General features: G+C 35.4%; 1 protein-coding gene across 5 annotated transcripts in view; it reads left to right on the top strand.

Annotated features, from left to right (window-relative positions):
• LOC127798534 (putative WEB family protein At1g65010, chloroplastic) overlaps positions 1–20,841 on the top strand; it is a 37,791-nt gene that overhangs the window by 3,283 nt on the left and 13,667 nt on the right. For all 5 annotated transcript variants that reach the window (XM_052332179.1, XM_052332168.1, XM_052332176.1 and 2 more), the window contains 9 exons: positions 1,383–1,466; positions 4,585–4,646; positions 6,559–6,661; positions 7,909–8,061; positions 9,231–9,299; positions 9,403–9,459; positions 9,543–9,806; positions 11,834–11,917; positions 12,087–12,197. In XM_052332179.1, the coding sequence (XP_052188139.1) occupies positions 1,383–1,466; positions 4,585–4,646; positions 6,559–6,661; positions 7,909–8,061; positions 9,231–9,299; positions 9,403–9,459; positions 9,543–9,806; positions 11,834–11,917; positions 12,087–12,197 (987 nt within the window). The remainder of the gene's footprint in view (positions 1–1,382; positions 1,467–4,584; positions 4,647–6,558; positions 6,662–7,908; positions 8,062–9,230; positions 9,300–9,402; positions 9,460–9,542; positions 9,807–11,833; positions 11,918–12,086; positions 12,198–20,841) is intronic.

The raw sequence follows: 20,841 nt of genomic DNA, 5'->3' as shown, positions 1-20,841 counted from the left end.
GTGAGAGGAATAATAGAGCATTTGAGAGAGTATAGACAAGTAGGTTTCTCTCTTAAAGAAACCATTCTCATTTCTCTTTTTTGTTTTTGAGAGAGGATCTCTCATTATCTTCAGAGTCAGTAGTTAATTTTGTGAATGATCTTTTTATTTAAGTGGGCTCACAGGTCCTCTTTCTATTGTATTTATTACTTTTACTTATCAAAAAATGAGAAGTCTCCCAATCTCCATTATTTTGATGGCCATTCTGGATTTACCAAAAATTGAGCCAGTCAATGTGCCGGTTGATATGTACTCTCCTCAGAGTGTTGTCCTATGCTTCTGACAAGAAGCATGGTTAAACTTGAGGAATTCTAATATTAGGAGCATGATGAAATTGTCCAAAGGGAATGCTTATCTTATCTTTGTCTGGTACATTTGGATTATGTTGTGGATGTACACACACTCTTCATGCGGTGAGGAAAAATTATAAAGGTCTTGAAAGAAAATGATTAACTGATATATCATTGTGGTCTACCAGCTCGGAGACTCATTATTTCTTGATAATTCCATCATGCTTCTCAATGTTTTCCAGATTCTTGTATGATTAACTTATGAATTTTTTCTAGGGAAGGAAAGAGGTTACCATCTGAGTAAAGTTAGTGAAATGTATTTTTTGTGAGAATACCATTCCTTGAACTGGTAAGTTCAAATTCCAGAGTAGAACTTGAAGATTTCAGCAGCTAGTCACATATGCCACTTGAAGTGCTACAGCCCTCAAGGGATGTGCATTTGGATGAGCTATCAAAATCAACTGACTTTAAGAATGCTATTGACTTGATAGTCACTTTGTTGTGTCAGCTAAAAGAATTACTGTATCAGCCAAACAATCCATTAGTTTTCCTTCTTCGGTTTCTGTTTACATGCAATGTATGGGTTAATCTAGATGAGCATCCCTCATAATCACTAATTTACTGGCATAAAATTTAAAACTTTATATTAATATAAGAAAGCTACCATGCTATCTCTATAGAATATTATTTTCAGCATTAGTCTTTAGGTTTCTGGCTACAGAATACCTGTTTGGTTTATTCTTTTAGACTGCAAATGCTGGAAAGCATTCTATTGGTTGACTTTTCTACCTTCTGGAGGGATTTTTTTTTTCCAATTATTCTTCAAAGATATTATTAGTAGTTTGTTTCATTATGAATGATAGGCACTATTATCTTAAATAAAAAAAAGAACAAAGCAATCAATGATTAGCTTGCTTATTACAGACAAAAATGGAAAGGAATGAAACAATGGTCTGATTGTCATGTCCTATGTTTTCAGTAGTTATTAAGAAAGGCATCTAATAAAAATATATTTTTTGATCTAATACAATCCATTTACTCCTTGCTTTTCAGAATATGGAAGCAGAGAAGCAGCTTAAATTTTTTCAAGGGTGTGTTGCTGCTGCATTTGCTGAACGTGATCATTCAGTGATGGAGGTTATGAGAGTTTCCTTTCCTGTTTTTGAGTTTTATTTTCTTGGCTTGGTGTTGGAAGTAGGTGTTAGGACAGTAGAATTAGGGTAGCAAACAAGTCACTTGAAATTATTAACCTTTGAGCTGAGCAAAAAAAAAAAAAAAAAAAAACTTGTGAAATATGATCAGCCAAAGAACATAATTAAAACCACCTTGTGATGGTAGCTAACTTTTTGTAGGTGTTTGGGAACATACATAGGGATCTCTCTGACTTAGTAGCAGAGAGAAGGATGTTGTAGTCCAATCAATCATGTTGCTTAACACTTTGCAGTTAACTGCATGTCTCTGTTTTGATTATTTTGGTTTCACCTTAGCTGGAAACACCTCAGTGTAACTAAAAGAAGCCTAACATTAATAGTAAATTTAATGAGGAATATGATCTTGCACTTTCTTTGTTCATTAAAATAGGTAACTGTAGCAAAGAGAAATATTGTTGGAATTAGTTACAGCCAAATACATATTTTAGCTCCTGTACTTGTACATTTTTTTCATTTAGACATTTGAACTTTTTGTTATTTCTAAAACATCCCTAAACTATGCAATTTCGAGTCAATCGTACCCCTGAACTTTTTGTTGTTTTAATTACACCTCTGAACTCATTGTTTTTAACAAATTTTTTGAAGTGTGCAATTAACTCAAAATTGACTTGAAATTGCAATTGACAAATTTGTTGAGAACAATAAATTCATGAATATAATTGAAATAACAAAAATGTTCAGGGGTGCAATTGACTCGAATTTATAAGTTTAGGGGTGTCTTTGAAACAACAAAAAGTTTGAGTGTCTAAATGGGAAAAAAAAAATACAACTACAGGGGTTAAAATATATATTTTGCTAAGTAGTTACTAACTACTAGATGAATCACCAAGGAAAAGAGATTACAAACATAGGGTTTTTGGAATTATTTTTCAAGTCACTCAAACTATAGGCAGCCACGTTTTAAAGCCGTAGGTCTGTTCAACCCTCCCAAGACCATTCTAGCAATCATCTTTGCAATCAGCTTTGGGATTCAATTCCTTTCTGTTGATCGATCTACTATGAATAATTTTTTTTTGAAGCATTATGTCTTTGTCAAAAACAATGAATATAGACACTGATCATACTTTAATTATAGTCATCACTAGTGAGCTTCATGAACTAATAATGACTAGAATCCTGAAGTTTGCTACCACTCTCTGATCATAGACCACATTTGTTATTTATTCACATGGTTTGATGTTTAAAAATTTCATAATGTGTTCTATGAGCCTCTCTTTTGGTTTTGTTTCCTTCTGGTGTCAGTAGTGAATGTGAAAAATATACACTTCCCCTTTCAGGTTCTTCATTTTGTTTACAGTATTTGATGGATTGCCAGTAATGGGGGCAGGTGTGCATCCTTCCTAACTGCCATTGACATCTAATTGATCATCTTGGGACTACTAAGTGCTTCACTGTCCTTGAGCTTTTCTTATGCTTTACCAGGAAATAGATATGTGCATATGCTATTCCAAGTTTCTTTGTACTTAATTAAGCATTAATAGTAATGCACCATTCATGGCACCTTGGGGATTTTTAAACAAACTTTAATCAAGCTCTAAACTAAATCATGAACTTATCATGGAATTTAAAATGTTGAATCACATGAGTAACATCTACGATTATGAAGCATGGTTACATGGACTCCTTGACATGCAATGTACAGGAAAAATTAGAGAGAACATGACAAGGACATGTCAAAAAGTTATGTTTTATATGTGTACATGAAAATATCAAGCATTACCTATTTTTTCATTACAAATATATTTATAAACTTTTATGTTTACTTAGATTGGTAAGAACATGTCAATACATATATTTTATGCGTGTAAATAAAACTATTAATTTATCATATTTTTTCATCACAAGGGTGAGGCTTGGTAGCAATGGTGAGGTTACTTCTTTGTGACTGGCAAGTCACATGGTTGAGTTGTGAAAATAGCCTCCCCTGATCCAGGCAAAGTTGAGAGCCTTGTTTAGTAGGCTCACTCTTTCTATTTTTTTTTTTATTGCAACGTATTTATGTTTTGTTACATCCAAGTGGTAAGTAATTACTTATCACATGTGACATACTAGCAATAATGTGAATGACAATTTTCTATATCTATTTCATAAAAATTTAGTCCTAAACAAATAGAAGGTTTTGGGTTCCAAAAGCCTAATATTGAAAAAGATAAAGGGGATGGAACTAATAGATATAGATTCATGTTATTTTTATGTGAATATTGGTTCCAATCTCTCTCAAACTTGTAATTTGATGCAAACATGTTAAGTGATTGAAGTGTTCTACCAATCCAAGTATTCAAGAACTGCTCTGTTCCATAAGAGATTAAGAAATAATAGGAGATGTTGGACATGCATCTTATTGCGTGTTGGCCTTTTATTAGCTCTCTAACACAATGTGGCACTGTCTTGGAAATATCCTGGCTTTAGAATAGTATCCTGATATGGTCTCTTTTATGGTTAGCATGTAACCTGAGCTATTGCTAGGCCTGATTTTATCAAATTTTATGTGTACTTTTTGGGGATTTTGGATTACAAATTTATTATAAAAGTTTTCAGTCTTTATATTCTTCATATATTTATCTACTTTTCTTCTGTTTTTTTATGGTATTTGATGGATGCTTGTTTATAGATGGTAAGTCAGCTATTTAAGAAATCATTTCAGTTGCTTTTGCTGAGAGGTTGCTAGTTTATATTCATGGGGTATATCATTGGATCCAGAGTGTTTTTTAAAACAAAAGAAACATGAAAAAGAAAAAAAGGAAAAGGGGAAAAATGTTCCTGGTAACTGGAGTTGACTCCTATTGGCTGGCATACTATGTTCTCTTTCTTTGTTTTTACACCTAGTTTTCCGATGTTGATGTGAATGATGGTGGTATGGCCTTCTAATATTTGCTCTTCTGGAGAGTCAGGGTGCCAAGGCAATATTGGCAATTAGCATCTTTAACTTTCACTTTGTTGTTGGGCTTATGTTTGGTTTATCTGCTTGTCAAACCTGAAAGTGTTTTACAACTCAGAGAAACAATACCTGAAATTGTTTTAAGATACCATATTCCTAATAACAGGCAGAGAAAGCTAAGGAGAATGAAGAATTCATGTCGCAGAAATTGAACAACTTCAAGAGAAGGTAATATTTTTTAATTGATTTTTGGTCGTTTATATACATTTTATATTTTGAATAAGTCAGAATGACTTTGTCTATTAAAAAAAGTGTCATGTTTTATTGAGGCTTGCTTATATGGATCCTGATTATATGCTTGGAACTCTAATAGAGATTTGGGAGGAAATTGTGGAAATATCTGTTTCGGTGAATTCATGATCATCTTGTAGCATATGTTTGGTTTTGAGAGGTTTAACTTATATTGAGTGAAGAATTAACTCCTAGCATATAAGTTAGGTGTTCCCCAGAGATGAAGACTGATTACATGTAACTTTCTGCTTGATGTGAATTGTTTTTTTTTTTTTTTTTTTTGAGGGGGGGGGGGGGGGGGAGACTTTCCTAGCAGCAGCTGAATGAATTTAAAAGTTAAATTTCATCCATTTCTGCGGTTGGGTTCACCCTACTCTTGACTGCTTCATTGATATTTTTGGTCATTATCTTCATGCATGTTAGATTTTCTACCTCTTTTCTGGCTGTGTACATACTCTTTTTCCTTTCACCGCTTAAAAGTTTATAATAGGTTAACCTTACTGTTCATGGGTAGCATCCCCTGTTGGCACTCTTTATTAAAATTTGTTCTTACTCATCCAGAAAAGAAAAGGTGGATTCTAGTTAATTATGTTGCATATACGATCAATTTCTTTTCTTTCTCATATTTTCATGAGCTTCCTCCAAATAATTTCATTTGACTTTAGAAGGATTATGTCTGTGACAATAAAAAATAGTTGTGGCTTTCGTAACAGCATTCCATGAAGAAATTTTGTTTATTTGATTTTCATGTCATTTAAGTGGTGGAAAACTTAATAGGTTGTGATGAAATAGGATGTTTGTGATCTTACTCCTGTTCTATGAGATCATTTTATTGGTTGTTCACTGAAGCTGTTTACAGTGCTGTTGCTACATAAGGCTGTTTAGAGTCATTACTACTTTGCAAAATTACTCTTCTTCTATGTCTTTTCTTTTGCTCATTTTTTCCACAATTTTCCAACAATCAAGAGTTGCTATTTTCAAGGAAGTGATTAGTTTTTCATGATCTTAGCATCTTGCTATGCATGTTACTGTCACGACCCTAGGGGTAAATCTGTAAAGGGTTGATAGTTGGTTAGCTGGGGTTAAGAGGTTAGTTAGTTAGGCTAACTGTACAACAGCCCATTCCTTACTGTTACATTAGTTAGGATGTTAGTTAGGCTGCTGTTATACTGATATAGGCTCTATATAAAGAGACATGCTACTGTGAGAATGTATGACTGGAAGAATAATAAGCTCTTTCCTTTCTCTCATTTCTGTCTCTCTCTCCCTCTCATTCTCTATTTCTGCCTCTCTCATTCTATCTGTTCTTTCTCCCTCCCTCATTCTATCTGTTCTCCCTACATTCATTTCTTCTTCCTTGAATTCTGCTAGAATTCCTTCAATTGTCCAGCCCACAACTTGAGGTCTTGACAGTTACTCTTTTTTTTTTTTGCTTGGACATTTTACTTTGTTCGGAATATTTATTCTCTCATGGTATCTTATAGCTGTCCATGGTGAATTGGTTGACAATTGGTGAGCAGTTTTTATCTAAATTATAGGTTTTTCTATAATAGATATTACTGGCTTTTCTCCAACAACAGGATCTTTTCAGCAACATATTTAGGGTGTATATTGTATTCTAAAATCTGTAGTTTTTGGTGGTAAAGCTCATCCATAAAGAACGAAAGAAATGAAATGAAATGAACAAAGATGCTTAATGCCTTCCAGGTTCTATTGTTTAACCTTTTGTATCGTCAATTGTTATGTTTGAACTGGAACTAGCATTTATTTTTTACTCATTGTAATGCAATTGGTGCTGATGGATTTTATTGCTATTTAGTAATGGACACGTGTTGGTTTGGTGTGACAGGGTGGAAGAGCTTACCTCTGATTTTCTTAAAGAAAAGGAACTCACAGCTGAACTGCAGATTGATCTAGAGGAGCAGAAAAAGCAGAATGATACTTTCAAAAAGGTTTATTGAATCAGTTCATCTTGCATAGATTATACTCGCTCTCTTTTGTACCAATATTTGAACCATATTCCTAGTTGCTAGTTTGAGTCTTATTAGATAAAGAATCACTGCAAATTAAATGGAATCAGATTTGCAATTTGACAACAGTTTATGTGATTCGTAGGTAACTAGCTTGACAAATGAAAAAAGATGTTAACCTGTTGCTTCCTTCAACCCTCTTCAGTTGCCCATAACGATGCACATATCCAAAATCCAAAGGAAAAATGAAGAGGAATAGGTACCTGAATTCATTCAAGGACCTTGGTGGCACATCATACCCATCCTTCGACTGTCTTCATTTCTAAATTCCATTTGTCTACACACTCTTTTCCAACTATTCCATCTGGAAACCTCTAAATCAAAGACCACATTATTATCATATTAGAACTTGCTTTATAAAACAGATTGTTCATGTTTGAAGATTTCTTGCTTTAACCTTCGTGTTAATACTTATTTAGCCCTTTTATTCTCTTGGTTTTCCATATTAATGATACTAAGGGGAAGCAGGTGCAGATGTCAACATGCTTGTCCTTGTGAGAAGATAACTTCTATAATGTATATTGTGGTTGCATAACAGATGAAACTGATAACTGACAAAATGTTTGTGATTGTTTAGGGAGAGATAGATTCCCAAAGTAAATGTTTTAATTAAAAAAATTAGAGTAGTTATTTGCAGAAGTGATCAGATGGCATATTTTTGCTTTTATTTCATTTCTTTTAGCTAAAGTGGAATGAATTCGGCAATTTATTTCAACTTTCTTCTCATAATGGACTAAGGCCACTTCCATTAAAGGAATAGATAATAGCATGCATCTTTTGGAGAACATTGAGGGGGAGAAAAAGAAGAAATCCAGGATAGCCAACATGCATGCCACTGATATGAATGGGGAGAGGTTTTTTACTGAATGATCAAATAACTTGAGCTAACGGAGCCTAGATTCGTCTTGTTCAGTCTTTGGCTCATTTTATAATGGAGCTTGGCTCAGTCTCTTTACATTCATGAATGAACTACAAAAACCTTAACCCATCTGATATCCAACTTTTTGCGATCTGCTCAGTCCATTCGCAGCCCAATTGTGATGATATTAATTTACAATTGTGCCTTTTGTGTGACAAGTTGTGAGACCTAACAATCATTTTGATCTGTAGAACTTCTTTTTTCAACTTTCTTCTGTTTGTTCTGATGGATATGATCTCTGTTATGACAGGTTACTGATAAATTTTATGAGATAAGGCAATATTCTCTGAAGGGCTTTTGTGAGGAGAGAAGCTGGGAAGATAAATGTGACTTCCTTCTGAATGATTCAGCAGAAATGTGGAGTTTCAGTAACCATGGGGAAACTTCCACCTCTAAATACATTGTAAGTTCCGACAACTTGCATGTTTAGTCAAATATTCTCTCGAAATCTGCAAGTGGATTGGATTATATGCTCTTGGTGGGTTGGTACACTTCATATCATATTAGTAGACATACACTTGAATCTTCTTGCTTTGATGGAAGCTATTAAGCTACTGCTGCATGTAGTCTTAGAATTGGGGGTGTAAACGAGTCGAGCCAAACTTAGCTCTACTCTGTCTCAACTCGTTTACTTATGAAGGCATTCAAGCTCTGCTCATCTATTAACCGGGCTCTATAAGGAATGTTTGAACTTGGTTTGTGAACAGTTTTTCATGTTTGGGCTTGTTTGGCTCAGTTAAGCTAAATGAGCTGAATTCGAGCTTGTCATCAAGCTTGTTCATGAACAAGTTATTGAGCTTCTTCTTGAACAAAAATACAATCATTTATAGATGAGCTATTTTTTAATGAATAGTTCATGCAGTTATATTATTTAACAAAATCATAGATTTCAAAGCAAGAAAAAAACAAAATAATCCCCCAAACATCTTAGATATACATATATATATATACACTTATTAAATGAACAAACAACCAAGCTTTTAATGAATTTTAAATGAATTATAAAGGAGCTTGTTCATAAACATAAACAAGCTGAATAGGCTTCTGTTTGAGCTGGATTCGTTTTTCAAACGAGCTCTAAATTTTTGTTGGAATTTGTTTACTTAATAAGTGAACATAAACGAGCTCAAATCAAGCTCATTCACAAACTGTTCACCAAACATATTAATTCGTTTACACCTCTACTTTGTCAAATTGAAATGTGCTTTGATGTTAATCTGTCATAAGCCTGCAGTACTTGTAGGTAGGTATGTGATATATGTATTCCCTTTTTGATGAGTATCTAAATTTGCTTTGAACTGTAGAATGTTCACTGGATGCGGAAATTGATTTAAGCCTTAGAAAGATGGACTAGTTTCATATGCCTAAGGTCTACTTGGTACCATGGAGAATTGCTATGTTTCTGCCGCTAGGTTTTCATATCTTGTATAATACAACATCCTAGTTATCTTAGTAGTTATGACAACTTGGTAAAATCATATTCATAAAAGTTAAACAGTAATTGCATTATTTATTTACTGATACTTCTTAGAAGCTTTCTTTTTTGCATGAATAACTTTTTTGTTCAGACAGAATGCTTTAGAAGAAGAAGTGGAGACATTGAGAAAATCTGTGGATAGTCTTCAAAACAAGCTTTCTGTGGTAATTAGATCTAGATTCTGGGGCCATATAATTCTTTATTAAGTAGCATGTTAAGTTTCTACTGCTTATTCATTAACAGTGACAGTTTCTTTTTGGGGCATAGGGATTGGAAATTGAAAATCATTTAAAGAAGAAAGTCCGTGATTTGGAAAAGAAGAATGTAAGACCTTGATTAAGCTTCAACAGTTGAGATACAAGCTGCTTCTCGTTTGCATATTCTTGATTATTTTGACCTAAATGCAGACTGTTTCTGAGAAAAAGATCAAGAAGGGGATATCAGGGTTACTTCATTACCATTCTCAGCACAAGGCTGAAGTCATGGGTTTACTTGATGAGGGATATTCCCATATCAAATCAATTATTCATGCTGTAGAAGAAAAGATGAGGCAACTTGATGCAAGCAAACAGTCAAATTGGGATTCTCCTCATAAAGATGTAACAGTAGAAGAAAATGGCTGCCGAGATGTGCACCTAAATAATGCTGCTGGACCAAACTTGACCAATAAGGTTTGTTCTTGTTTGCTTATGCTACAATTACTGCAGGTAATCCCCCATGTGTGAGTGTGCTTGCTCGTGTGTGTGTGTTATTACTGTAACTCGACAATAAAGGTAATATGTGCAATGTGTATCTCAGTTTGTTCTGTATTCCATTGGTGAGAAAGCTTATGAATGTTCTGTGAAAGGAAGATCACTTCTACTCTTGATGATTATGGGTTATTTCTTGACAGAAGGCTTGTGATTCTTCTTGACAGTAAGGAGGGGGAAACCTTATTAATGGTGGCTCTGCCAAATAGCTAGTTGAAATGGATATCTCTTGATGATTGTTGCACTTGATTCTTCTCCTGGGGCCACTTTCTTTTTATTTATTTTATTATTTTTTTGGGGAGGGGGGGGGGGGGGGGGGGGAACCTTTCGGGGTTGATCAGGCCACTCAATTCTTCTTTTGAGGAAGGGAGATTACCTTTAATGCTGGTAGGGTTTAGGATCCCTGCTCCAATAGTTGGTTCAAATTACCATGCATAATGATTGTTGTTGAGAGGGAGAGAGGCTGGTAGAAAACCCACCTTAATGGCTGCTCTAAGAAAATAGGTGGTTGGTGTGAAATATCTTGGCAACTGTTACACTACAACCTAGACAATATGCATTTATCCCAATATACAGGCTTCAAGGTTTGATTATGCCAAAGAATATCATGGCAAGGAAAAGGTGTCATCCAAACTCTTGCTAGTATATTAGCCAATTTGGATAATGTTGCATGCCAGAAGGGATACTCTTCTCACCATACTGGTGTTTCAGTTTTATTAATGTGGGTAGGTAGTATGATTTGACTTAATCAAGCAATCTCTTTTTGTTGATCTGATTTAGTACTACAGAACTATGAAATGCTATCAGCTAATTCCAACATTTATGTTAATTTTATCTTAGTCCATGCCCATATCATATAAATTAAACCGATTTGCACATGCTCAGTGGGGCAGTAGTTCTATTTAATAGGTCATTTTGTGTGGTTGAGAGGGTGCTGCAAATTCAAATTTTTTATAGTGCTTCTGCAAGAAAGTAAATTTGCATAAAATAAATGGAGTTAGAAGGAAGGAGATGAATGTAGCAATAAGAGAGTGAGAGAACAGGCAGAAACATGGACTCCTGCTGATGAAGTAACTTGGCACAGATCATGTACTAGAAGATAAGAAATAGACTTAATATATGTTGTCTAATTGGGGAATGAAATTTAACAGAATGCTTGGAGCTTAGCATGTCAGAATATAAGATAAGAAATACTCTGTACATAGTATAATTGGGGAACGAAATCCAACATAATGATTGGAGATAAGCACTTTGTTTCTGACTTTGGTTGGGTCAGAATCCCCCCTGCTAGGCATGTTGAATTTCAGAGACGGTATAATGTGATGAGGAAAATAGCTCCTAGAGTGGCCTCCACACTGTGTCACAAAAAGCATGCCAAAAAAATTCCATCCCCACAAGTGCTTGTATTTTCTCATCAATTTACTGCAGACTTGGATCAGAATCTTGAAATGAACATAAAAGACATTCTACTTTTGCCAGGATTGATTGATTGGATAATTCTGTACTATTTATATGCTTAGCCATGACATGATCTTTTAAATCTTTACCAAGGAAACCTGAAATAGCAACATCCCCTCCGTGGCGGACTGTTGTTTTTCCTCCTGTGTGTTTTTATTCTTTTTAGTATTTAGTGATTCTTTAGACTGTATCAACTTTGGGGAGTACATCTATGATAACTGAAGGTGGAGGACAACAAAAGTTTTCTTCAAACTTTTTACTGTTCCTTTATCATAAATACTGTAATTAATTTGATTAGGAATTAAAGGTAAAGTAAAAGATAATATCTTTCTTCCTTGCACATGATCATCCATTTTTAACTCTCAGACCTGATTTCTTTTCCTATAATGGAGACAATACTTGAGTTGACAGTGGACCACGGCCAATTTACAAGTTTCCTTTTCACTATCCAATTTGTTATCTTCAATATTGATTTTATTTTATTTGTGCAGTGGAGCAGCCCTGATTTATCAAATTCTATGACTGCTGATCTAATTGATGCCTCTCAAGCTCTTGCACAGGCATTAAAAGAGAAGGTTTTATTTACATTATCCCATTATTCATGTTCGCATTTTTGGTTTACTTGGCTTCTGTTTTATTTCTCATCTACTTTTCTTTTGATTGCTATTCTGCAAAGAGTGCATATTTGCCCTATTGCTGTATTAAATCGTTTGTTTCATTGCTCATTTTTTTCATATTCTTCAGGTTGCTGCTTTATTACTTTTATCCCAGCAGGAAGAAAGGCATTTACTGGAGAGAGGTGTAAATGCAGCTCTTCAAAAAAAATTGGAGGAACTTCAGAGAAACTTATTACAAGTAATTCTTGAAAATGCTCTCTGGCTTCCCCTTACATTCAAAATGTTGAATTCTCAACCACCATTTGATCTAAAACTTAAGCTGTTGGATAGAGGGTTAACTTTATTTTTCTAGCTGTTATTTTTACTCTCAACACATCCCCTTACGTGTGGTCAGGCTTCACTAATAACTAGTCCAACAACGTACAACAATTTAAATATTGGGTTGGTGGTGAGGTTTGAAATCAAGACTTATGAGTGCTTTGAAATTATGTTGAATTGTTAACTACCATCTGATCTAAAAACTTAAGTTGTTAAATAGGGTTAATTTTATCGTTTTAAACTATTTATTTACTCTCAATAAAAAGATTAGTAGAATAAATTCTTTTCAAGCCCACTACTCTTGAAAAATCCCAATAAGGCTTGCATATATTTTTGGGTGTTCATGGTAGAGAAGTAACTTGGGTTTCCTAATGCATGCTTATACTATCCTATTGTTCCAATGTTTTCACTTATCTTCATTTATTCAAAATTTTCAATTAGTCATATAATTCCAAAAGGATCAATCATCCAAAAAGTTATACCAAAAAAAAATCAGCTCAAAAACCTTGAATCAATAATCCAAAAGATGGAGAGATTAATGAGGATGTTATCCATAAAATGGGGGTAAGATGGAAAAGTGCATCAGGTATTCTATGTGATGTAAGATTTTGTTAAAGCTAAAAAGAAATGTTATAAAATAACTATAGACCAATTTTGTTGTGTGGCATAGAATGTTGGGATAGTAAAGCACCAACATATGCAAAATATAAGCGTGATGGAGAGGAGGATGTTAAGATGGATGTGTTGCCTACAAGAGAAAAGAGAACTAAAAATAACGTTATTTGAAATGGGATTGGGATGGCTCCTATTGAAGATAAAATGCATAAGACAAATTAAAATGGTTTGTTCTTGTGAGAAGAATGGATGGAATGGAACAAATATCTAGCAAAAGAGGTAAAGGGGAAGACCAAGAAAACTTGTTGGGAGACACATAAACTTAGGTATGACATATACTGTTATAATTGGGAGCACTGTCGGTCCAATAAATCACCCAATAAACCAACAAATATGATCACTCTTTCTCACTCTTGTCATGACCCTAAGGATTTCTTAAGGATAGATTAGTAAATATAATGGTACGAGTTTACATTTCCATCGTATTTTATGTTATAGGGCTTTGTCTTTAGCTACTAGGCAGTTGGGTTGTTTGTTATATTGCACATGGGTGCAAGTGGGAAGCTATTAGGCTATATATAAGCCACAGGTGAGGATGGAAGATTTTATGCTTGAATTGATATGGAATCTCTCATTTTTCTCTCTAGAATTCTCTCCCATTCTCCCTCTCGTTCCCTTCTACAATTCTCCCTCGTTTCCCTCTAATTTCTTCTCCAATTTTTGTCCCATTTCCCTCTCTAATCATTATGTTCTCAATTTTATTCAATCGGTTCCTTTCGATTGCCAATCCAATCCTATTATGAACCCTAGGTTCATGACAACTCTCTCACTGATTCAACAAAAGAACATAAACGGAAATTTAAAGAATTGACAAAGATAAAGATAGAGCAATCAAACCACACAAGTGCACTGAGAATTATCCTGGTTCAAACTGGTTTGTACCAGTCCTACATCTAGTCTTTCGAGAGAGCAATCCACTATGATCTTGATGAAGAACAGTATAATCAATTCACTTGCACACCCCCACAACAACCCTCACTGGATCACTCGAGAACCCTCACTACAGATTACAAAGATCTCTCTCAACCTTTTCTCTAACAGTACAGCTCTCAATACTCAATGAGAATGATCAGAATTTCAGGGCTTTGACAGACTGCCCCTTACCTCTTATTTTTAGACATAATAGGCGTGAGTTACAAGAGAGGGAATACTCGAAATACCCTATCTACCCCTCACTTAAAAATTACATGCAATTAGCCTTTTATTTCCTAATTTGCCACTACCGAATATTAATCTAACATGACCGAGTTCTTCTAGATTCTTCAGCCACTCAATGCAAAAATCGAATAACAATTCTCCACCATTTTGCTTTGAGTTTTTGCCTAAAACTTGCCTTCATCAAGCTGCTCATCATCTGGATCTGCATAAGACCTGATCATTTACATAGAATAAGTTGCAAGAGTCTTAGACAATGGTGTAATTTAGCCATAGGTACTATCTTAGTGAATATATCGGTTGCATTATCCTCACCAGCCGCTTTTATTAGGTCTACTTCCTTTCTCTCAAGTATCTCCCTAATAAAATAGTACCTTATATCAATATGCTTAGTTCTCATGGTGAGCTTGATTCTTAGCTAAATGAATAGCACTTTGACTATCACACATTATAGTAGCCTTAGTATTTTACCCTAGGAGTTCACCTACTATACCTTTCAACCACAAGACTTCTTTTATAGCTTCAGTAATAGCTATATACTCAGCCTCAGTGATAGAGAGAGTTATTACAGATTGTAAATTGGTTTTCCAGCTAATGGTTGAATTCTATAGCTTAAACATATATCCAGTAGAGGATCTCCTCTTATCTATATCCGTTGTATAATCAACATCAGTGAATGTTAGAATATGAGGCTCTACATCTAAACTAGATCCACCATAAACTAGAGCCATATTGATTGTTCCTTTTAAGTACCTAAATATCCACTTAACGGTAGTTCAATGATCTTTTCTTAGATTAGCCATAAACCTGCTAGCCACACTCATAATATGGGGTAGATTTGACCTTGTACACACCATACAGTACATAAGACTACCTACAACACTAGAGTAGGAAATTTTCTTCATCTCTTTCATGCTCTCTTCATCACTCGGTGATTGAATGTGGGACAACTTAAAATGTTGAGCAAAGGGAATATTGACTTCCTTTGTCTCAAGCATGTGAAACTTCCTAATGAGCTCCTCAAGATAGGACTTTTGAGAAAGCTGGACCTTCGTAAGCTATATATTCCTTGATATTTCATTACCTAACATCTTCCTAGCATCTCCTAATTCCTTTATTTCAAAGATTGAATTTAATTTCAGTTTTAAACTTTGGATTTCTACGTGTGATTGGCTAGCAATCAACATGTCATCCACACAAAGAAGGAGATATATGGAAGTCTTAGAAGAAACATGCCTAAAATAAACACGGCTATCAAAGTTACTCCTCTTGAACCCTTGAGTCAACATGAATGTGTCAAATTTTTTGTACCACTGTCTATGGGATTGCTTAAGTCCATGCAAGGACTTTTTCAACAAGAAAATTTGTTTCTCCTTTCCCATAACTTCAAATCCTCTTGGGTGATCCATTAGAATATCTTTTTCTTCTAATTGGCCATGGAGGAAAGCAGTGGTCACATCCATCTGCTCTAGGATAAGATCTAAATAGGCACTCATAGCAAGTAAAATCCTTATAGAAGTGTGTCTTACCACAGGGGAGAACACTTCATTAAAATCCACTCTTTCCACTTGGGTGAATCCTCTTGTTACTAACCTAGCCTTGTACCTAGGTTTTGTTTCATTTCCTGCTCCTTCCTTGATCTTATACAACCATTTGCAACCTACCACCCTTTTACCTAAGGGTTTATCGACAAGGGTCCAATTTTTTATTCTTCCTTAGAGATTCCATTTTAGATTCCATGGCTGCAAGCCATTTCTTTGAATCTGTGGATCTCACAGCCTCTTCATAAGAAAGAGGCTCATCCCCAGCTACCTCTAATGCACTTGAAAGTGCATATGCCACTAAGTCTGAGTATCCAAACCTTGATGGAGGTCTTACTACTCTCCTTTGCCTATCTCTAGCTACATTATACCTATTTAAACTAGGGCTGCTGTCTGAACTTGAAGAACCAGCACTATCAGTGTGCTGGTTTCCATCATAACTTGAGGAATCATCAATGTCTGATTGCTGAAAGTGATCTAAACTAGAGGACCTTATACCAGCACTATGCTGGCCAGCTGCTAAGTCCATAGGACTGTCATAAGGAGCAGCATCCATGTCTCTGCTGTCACTTGCAGCATCATAACTGCTGCTGGCTGTATCATGACTGCCACTTGTTGCCTCATAACCAACTCTTACAGCATCATGACTGCCACTTGTAACATTATAATCAAGCTGTTTCTGAACAGCTTCTTTTGCCTTTCCCTGCTCATCCTCTATCAGATCATTTTCCAAGAAAGAGTTTTCTTTAAAGACTACATCCCTACTAATGATAGTCTTTGGCATATCTTCTTCCAAACACCAAAGTTTGTATCCCTATAGGATAACCTATAAATAGGCAACGTTTGGCCCTAGGTTCTAACTTGCCTTGCTTTACATGAGCATAAGCAATACATCCAAACGCCTTTATGTGCTCAAGGCTTGGCTTATTACCTTAACACATCCCATATGGTGTTTTACAACCTATAGCTGCCGAGGGGGACCTATTAACCAAATATGCAGCTGTAGTTATAGTTTCTCCCCAAAAAGATTTAGATAACCTTGCATGTATCAACATGCATCTCACCCTCTCTAAGAGGGTTCTATTCATCCTCTCGGCCAAGCCATTTTGCCTAGGATTTTTGGGGATTGTTAGGTGTCTCACTATGCCATTTTCACTACACATATGGGAGGAGTCTTTATTACAATATTCAAGTCCATTATCTGTCCTAATTATTTTTATTTTCTTGCCCATTTGATTTTCTATCATGATTTTCCAAGTTTTAAATACTTCAAAAGTTTAATCTTTTGATTTTAAAACAAAAACCCAAACCATCCAAGAGAAATCATCTATTATGGATAAGAAATATCTTGCCCCTCCATGTGTCAAGGATTGACTAGGGCCCCATAAATCCGAATGGATATAATCTAATGGGGCTTGAGATGAGTGGGTGGCTTTCTTAGGGAATTTGACTTTTATAGACTTTCCTAGAATGCAGGTTTCACACTTGTCTAATGCTGTAAATTTTTCAGCACTTAAAATTCCTTGATTAGACAACTCCTTAAGGCCTTGATCACTTATATGGGCCATCCTAAAGTGCCATAAGCTAGACTGATCACTACAGTTGGCTTCTCCTAAGGCTGCATCACCACTTAAGTGGATGCCTGCAGCACATAAATGCCATTCTTAAGGACAGCCTTCATACAGACTAGGGACCCTCTCAATACCTTAAGCATTCCACTATCTCCCTTATAGGAGTAGCCATTTTTATCTAATTCTCCAAGTGATATTAAGTTCCTTTTTAAATCAGGAACATACCTAACATTAGTTAAAATTTTAACTAATCCATCATGCATCCTAAGTCTAATATTTCCAATTCCCACTATTCCACACTCATGGTTGTTTCCGAAAAGGACTCTTACCTCCACCAATTTCCTTATAGTCTAGCAACCATTCTTTGTGAGGAGTCATATGAAATGAACACCCCGAATCAAGCACCCACACATCCTTTTCATCCTTACTGGACACTACTAGTGCATCAACACTATCATAGTCACAAATGGAGTTTGAAAATTCTGGACTGGACTTATCATGGTACTCTTTCTTTCTCTTAGGACAATGCTTCTTTATATGCCCTTCCTCATGGCAATGGAAGCACTTAATCACTTTCTTGCCACTTCTAGACTTTGACTGAGACCTATTTTTCTGTCTAGAGTCTTTCTTTTCGGTCCTAAATTTTATTGCTAGTACATCATCAACAGTCTTTTTAGCATCTGCTTTCTGTTGTAATTCCTTAGAATTCAAAGCTCCTATAACATCATCTAGAGCCAATTTGTCTCTACCATGCTTCAAGATGTCAACAAAAGTCTCATATGATTTTGGTAGTGAGTGCAGTAAGACTAATGCCTTATCCTCATCATCATACTTAATATCAATATTTTCAAGATCTAAATATAATTTATTAAAACTATCAATGTGATCTTGTAACTTTTGACTCTCAACCATCTTGAATGTTTAACTTTGTTTTCAAATATAATCGGGTAGAAAGAGTTTTAGTCATATAGAGTGTCTCTGGCCTATTCCAAAGGTCTTCTGCGGTTGTCATTTTGACACCTCCCGCAATACTTTGTCTTCAAGGCTAAGAATTAAAGTGTTAAATGCTTTCTTGTTGATTTCCTTTTTCCTTTCACAAATTTCTCTTTTCTATTCTTCAGAGAGAGACTCAAGTATTTTCTTTTCTACCTCTAAGGCTTCGTCCAGACCTAGGTTTCCCAAGAAAGCCCTCATCTTCATCTTCCATAGGCCAAAATCGTTCTGGCCATCGAATTTCTCAACATCATACTGTGCAGCAGAGGCTGTAGAAGCTATTCCTGCGAGTATGTGTTCAATTCTAATGAATCTTAAAGGTTCTTGATGAGAGACCTGGCTCTGATACCAATTTGTTATAATTGGGAGCACTATCGGTCCAATAAATCATCCAATAAACCAACAAATATGATCACTTTTTCTCACTCTCTCACCGATTCAACAAAAGAACACAAACAGAAATTTAAATAATTGACAAAGATAAAGATAGAGCAATCAAACCACATGAGTACACCGAGAATTATCCTAGTTCGAACTGGTTTGCACTAGTCCTACATCCAACCTAATGAGAGAGCAATCCACTATGATCTTGATGAAAAACAATACAATCAATTCACTCGCACACCCCCACAACCCTCACTGAAACACTTGAGAACCCTCACTGCAGATTACAAAGATCTCTCTCAATCTTTTCTCTAACAATACAACTCTCAATAATGAATGAGAATGATCAGATTTCTAGGGCTTCGACAGACTGCCTCTCGCCTCTTATATATAGACATAATAGGCGTGAGTTACAAGAGAGGGAATACTCGGAATACCCTATCTACCCCTCACTTAAAAATTAGATGCAATTAGCCTCTTATTTCCTAATTTTCCACTGCCGAAAATTAATCTAACATGACCGAGTTCTTCTAGATTCTTCAGCCACTCAATGCAAAACTCGAATAACATATATGTTATAAAGGCCTTACTAAAGATAAAATTACATGGGGAAATGACTTGTGAGTTTAAATTCATGAACCAACCCCACATGGTGGGAAAAGGCTTAATATGCTATTGTTGTAGTCATACAACTCCTTGTGATATGAAAAATTGCTCATCTTAGGTACCTTATTCCTTTTCCCTATGCAGTCCTTTAAATTAAGTGTTGTTTCCAAATCAATTTCCTTGTTGGTCCTAACTGACTGAATACACAATAAAGTCATGTTAAAAATACAGTAGGACAAAGTATCAGTTGCATGCAATAATAGTAACCTATTCAAGTAATTTGTAGAGTGAATATTGCATGTTTCTAGAATACATAGAACTATTGCACAACCTTATCATTTGAAGTGCTGAAATTTTGTTAATAATGTCCCCCCCGCGTGGGGTCCCCCCAGGGTTAAAAATGGTGAGGACTCTTCTCCCTCCCCCCTTATAAAACCATGAAGAGACTCTTTTATGATTTTCAGGAAAGTTATTTGTATTTTCTGCATGATATATGGTTTTATCTTGGAGGATTTTTTGGAAGTAAAAGTGTCAAGAAAAGAAGAAAAACCTGACTTATATTAAGATGCAGCCCAAGCTGTAAATTTATATAGCATAGGCACAGCCTGCCTTATGCAGATTTAGGAAACTACACAACCTACCTTATGCAGATTTAGGGAACTACCAAATCTAGGAAATAAAAATATCAAATCTAGAAAGAAATAAAAGGAAGGCTACAACAACCGAATATAGAAAGAAATATACAAAAAAGATACAAGACATAATATACAATCAAATCACTTAAATAAGGAAAGCAAAGTAATTAAATAAATCTCCCATGGACTCTTGTGGATATAAAACAATATGAATCAGCCCCATAAGGAATATGAATCAGCCACATCTTCTAACACTCCCCCTCAAGATGGAGTGTGGATGTCATACATTCTCATCTTGTATAGAAGCTTGTGAAATATGCTACCCAAAACCCCTTTAGTAAATAGATTAGGAAGTTGTTCGCCGGTAGGAACAAATGGAGTACAAATCAAGCCACCTTCAAGTTGTGCTTTAATGAAATGTCGATCAACTTCAATATGTTTAGTCCTATCATGTTGGACGGGGTTATGGGCAATATTGATAGCAGACTTGTTGTCACAATATAACCACATAGAAGCTGTCCAACGGATCTGTAAATCTGCCAAGATTATTTTGAGCCACAACAACTCACAAATCCCCAAAGCCATAGATCTAAATTCAGCCTCCGCACTAGATCTAGCCACCACATTTTGCTTCTTACTTCTCCATGTGATAAGAATAACTCGAGGTTGACCGTCTATCAACAAGGGATCTAGCATAATCTGCATCAGTGTCTGTTTCCACAGACATGTGACCACCTTTTTTAAATAAAATGCCTTTACCGGGACTGCCTTTAAGATAATAAAGAATATGATGTATAGCCTTAAGATGACTTTCTTTGGGGTTATGCATAAATTGACTAGCTACGCCCACGGCATAGGCAATGTCTGGCCTTGTATGAGAAAGATATATGAGCCTCCCCACTAATCGTTGGTAGGATGCTCGATCAACAGGCCCTTCTTCAAGGTCAGCACCAATACGATGATTTTGTTCAATTGGAGTATCAATTACTCTGCAGCCCAACATA

The sequence above is a fragment of the Diospyros lotus genome, chromosome 1 (genome assembly GCF_014633365.1).
Source record: "Diospyros lotus cultivar Yz01 chromosome 1, ASM1463336v1, whole genome shotgun sequence".
NCBI classification, from domain to species: domain Eukaryota; kingdom Viridiplantae; phylum Streptophyta; class Magnoliopsida; order Ericales; family Ebenaceae; genus Diospyros; species Diospyros lotus.
This window is presented reverse-complemented; position numbering and strand designations above follow the sequence as displayed.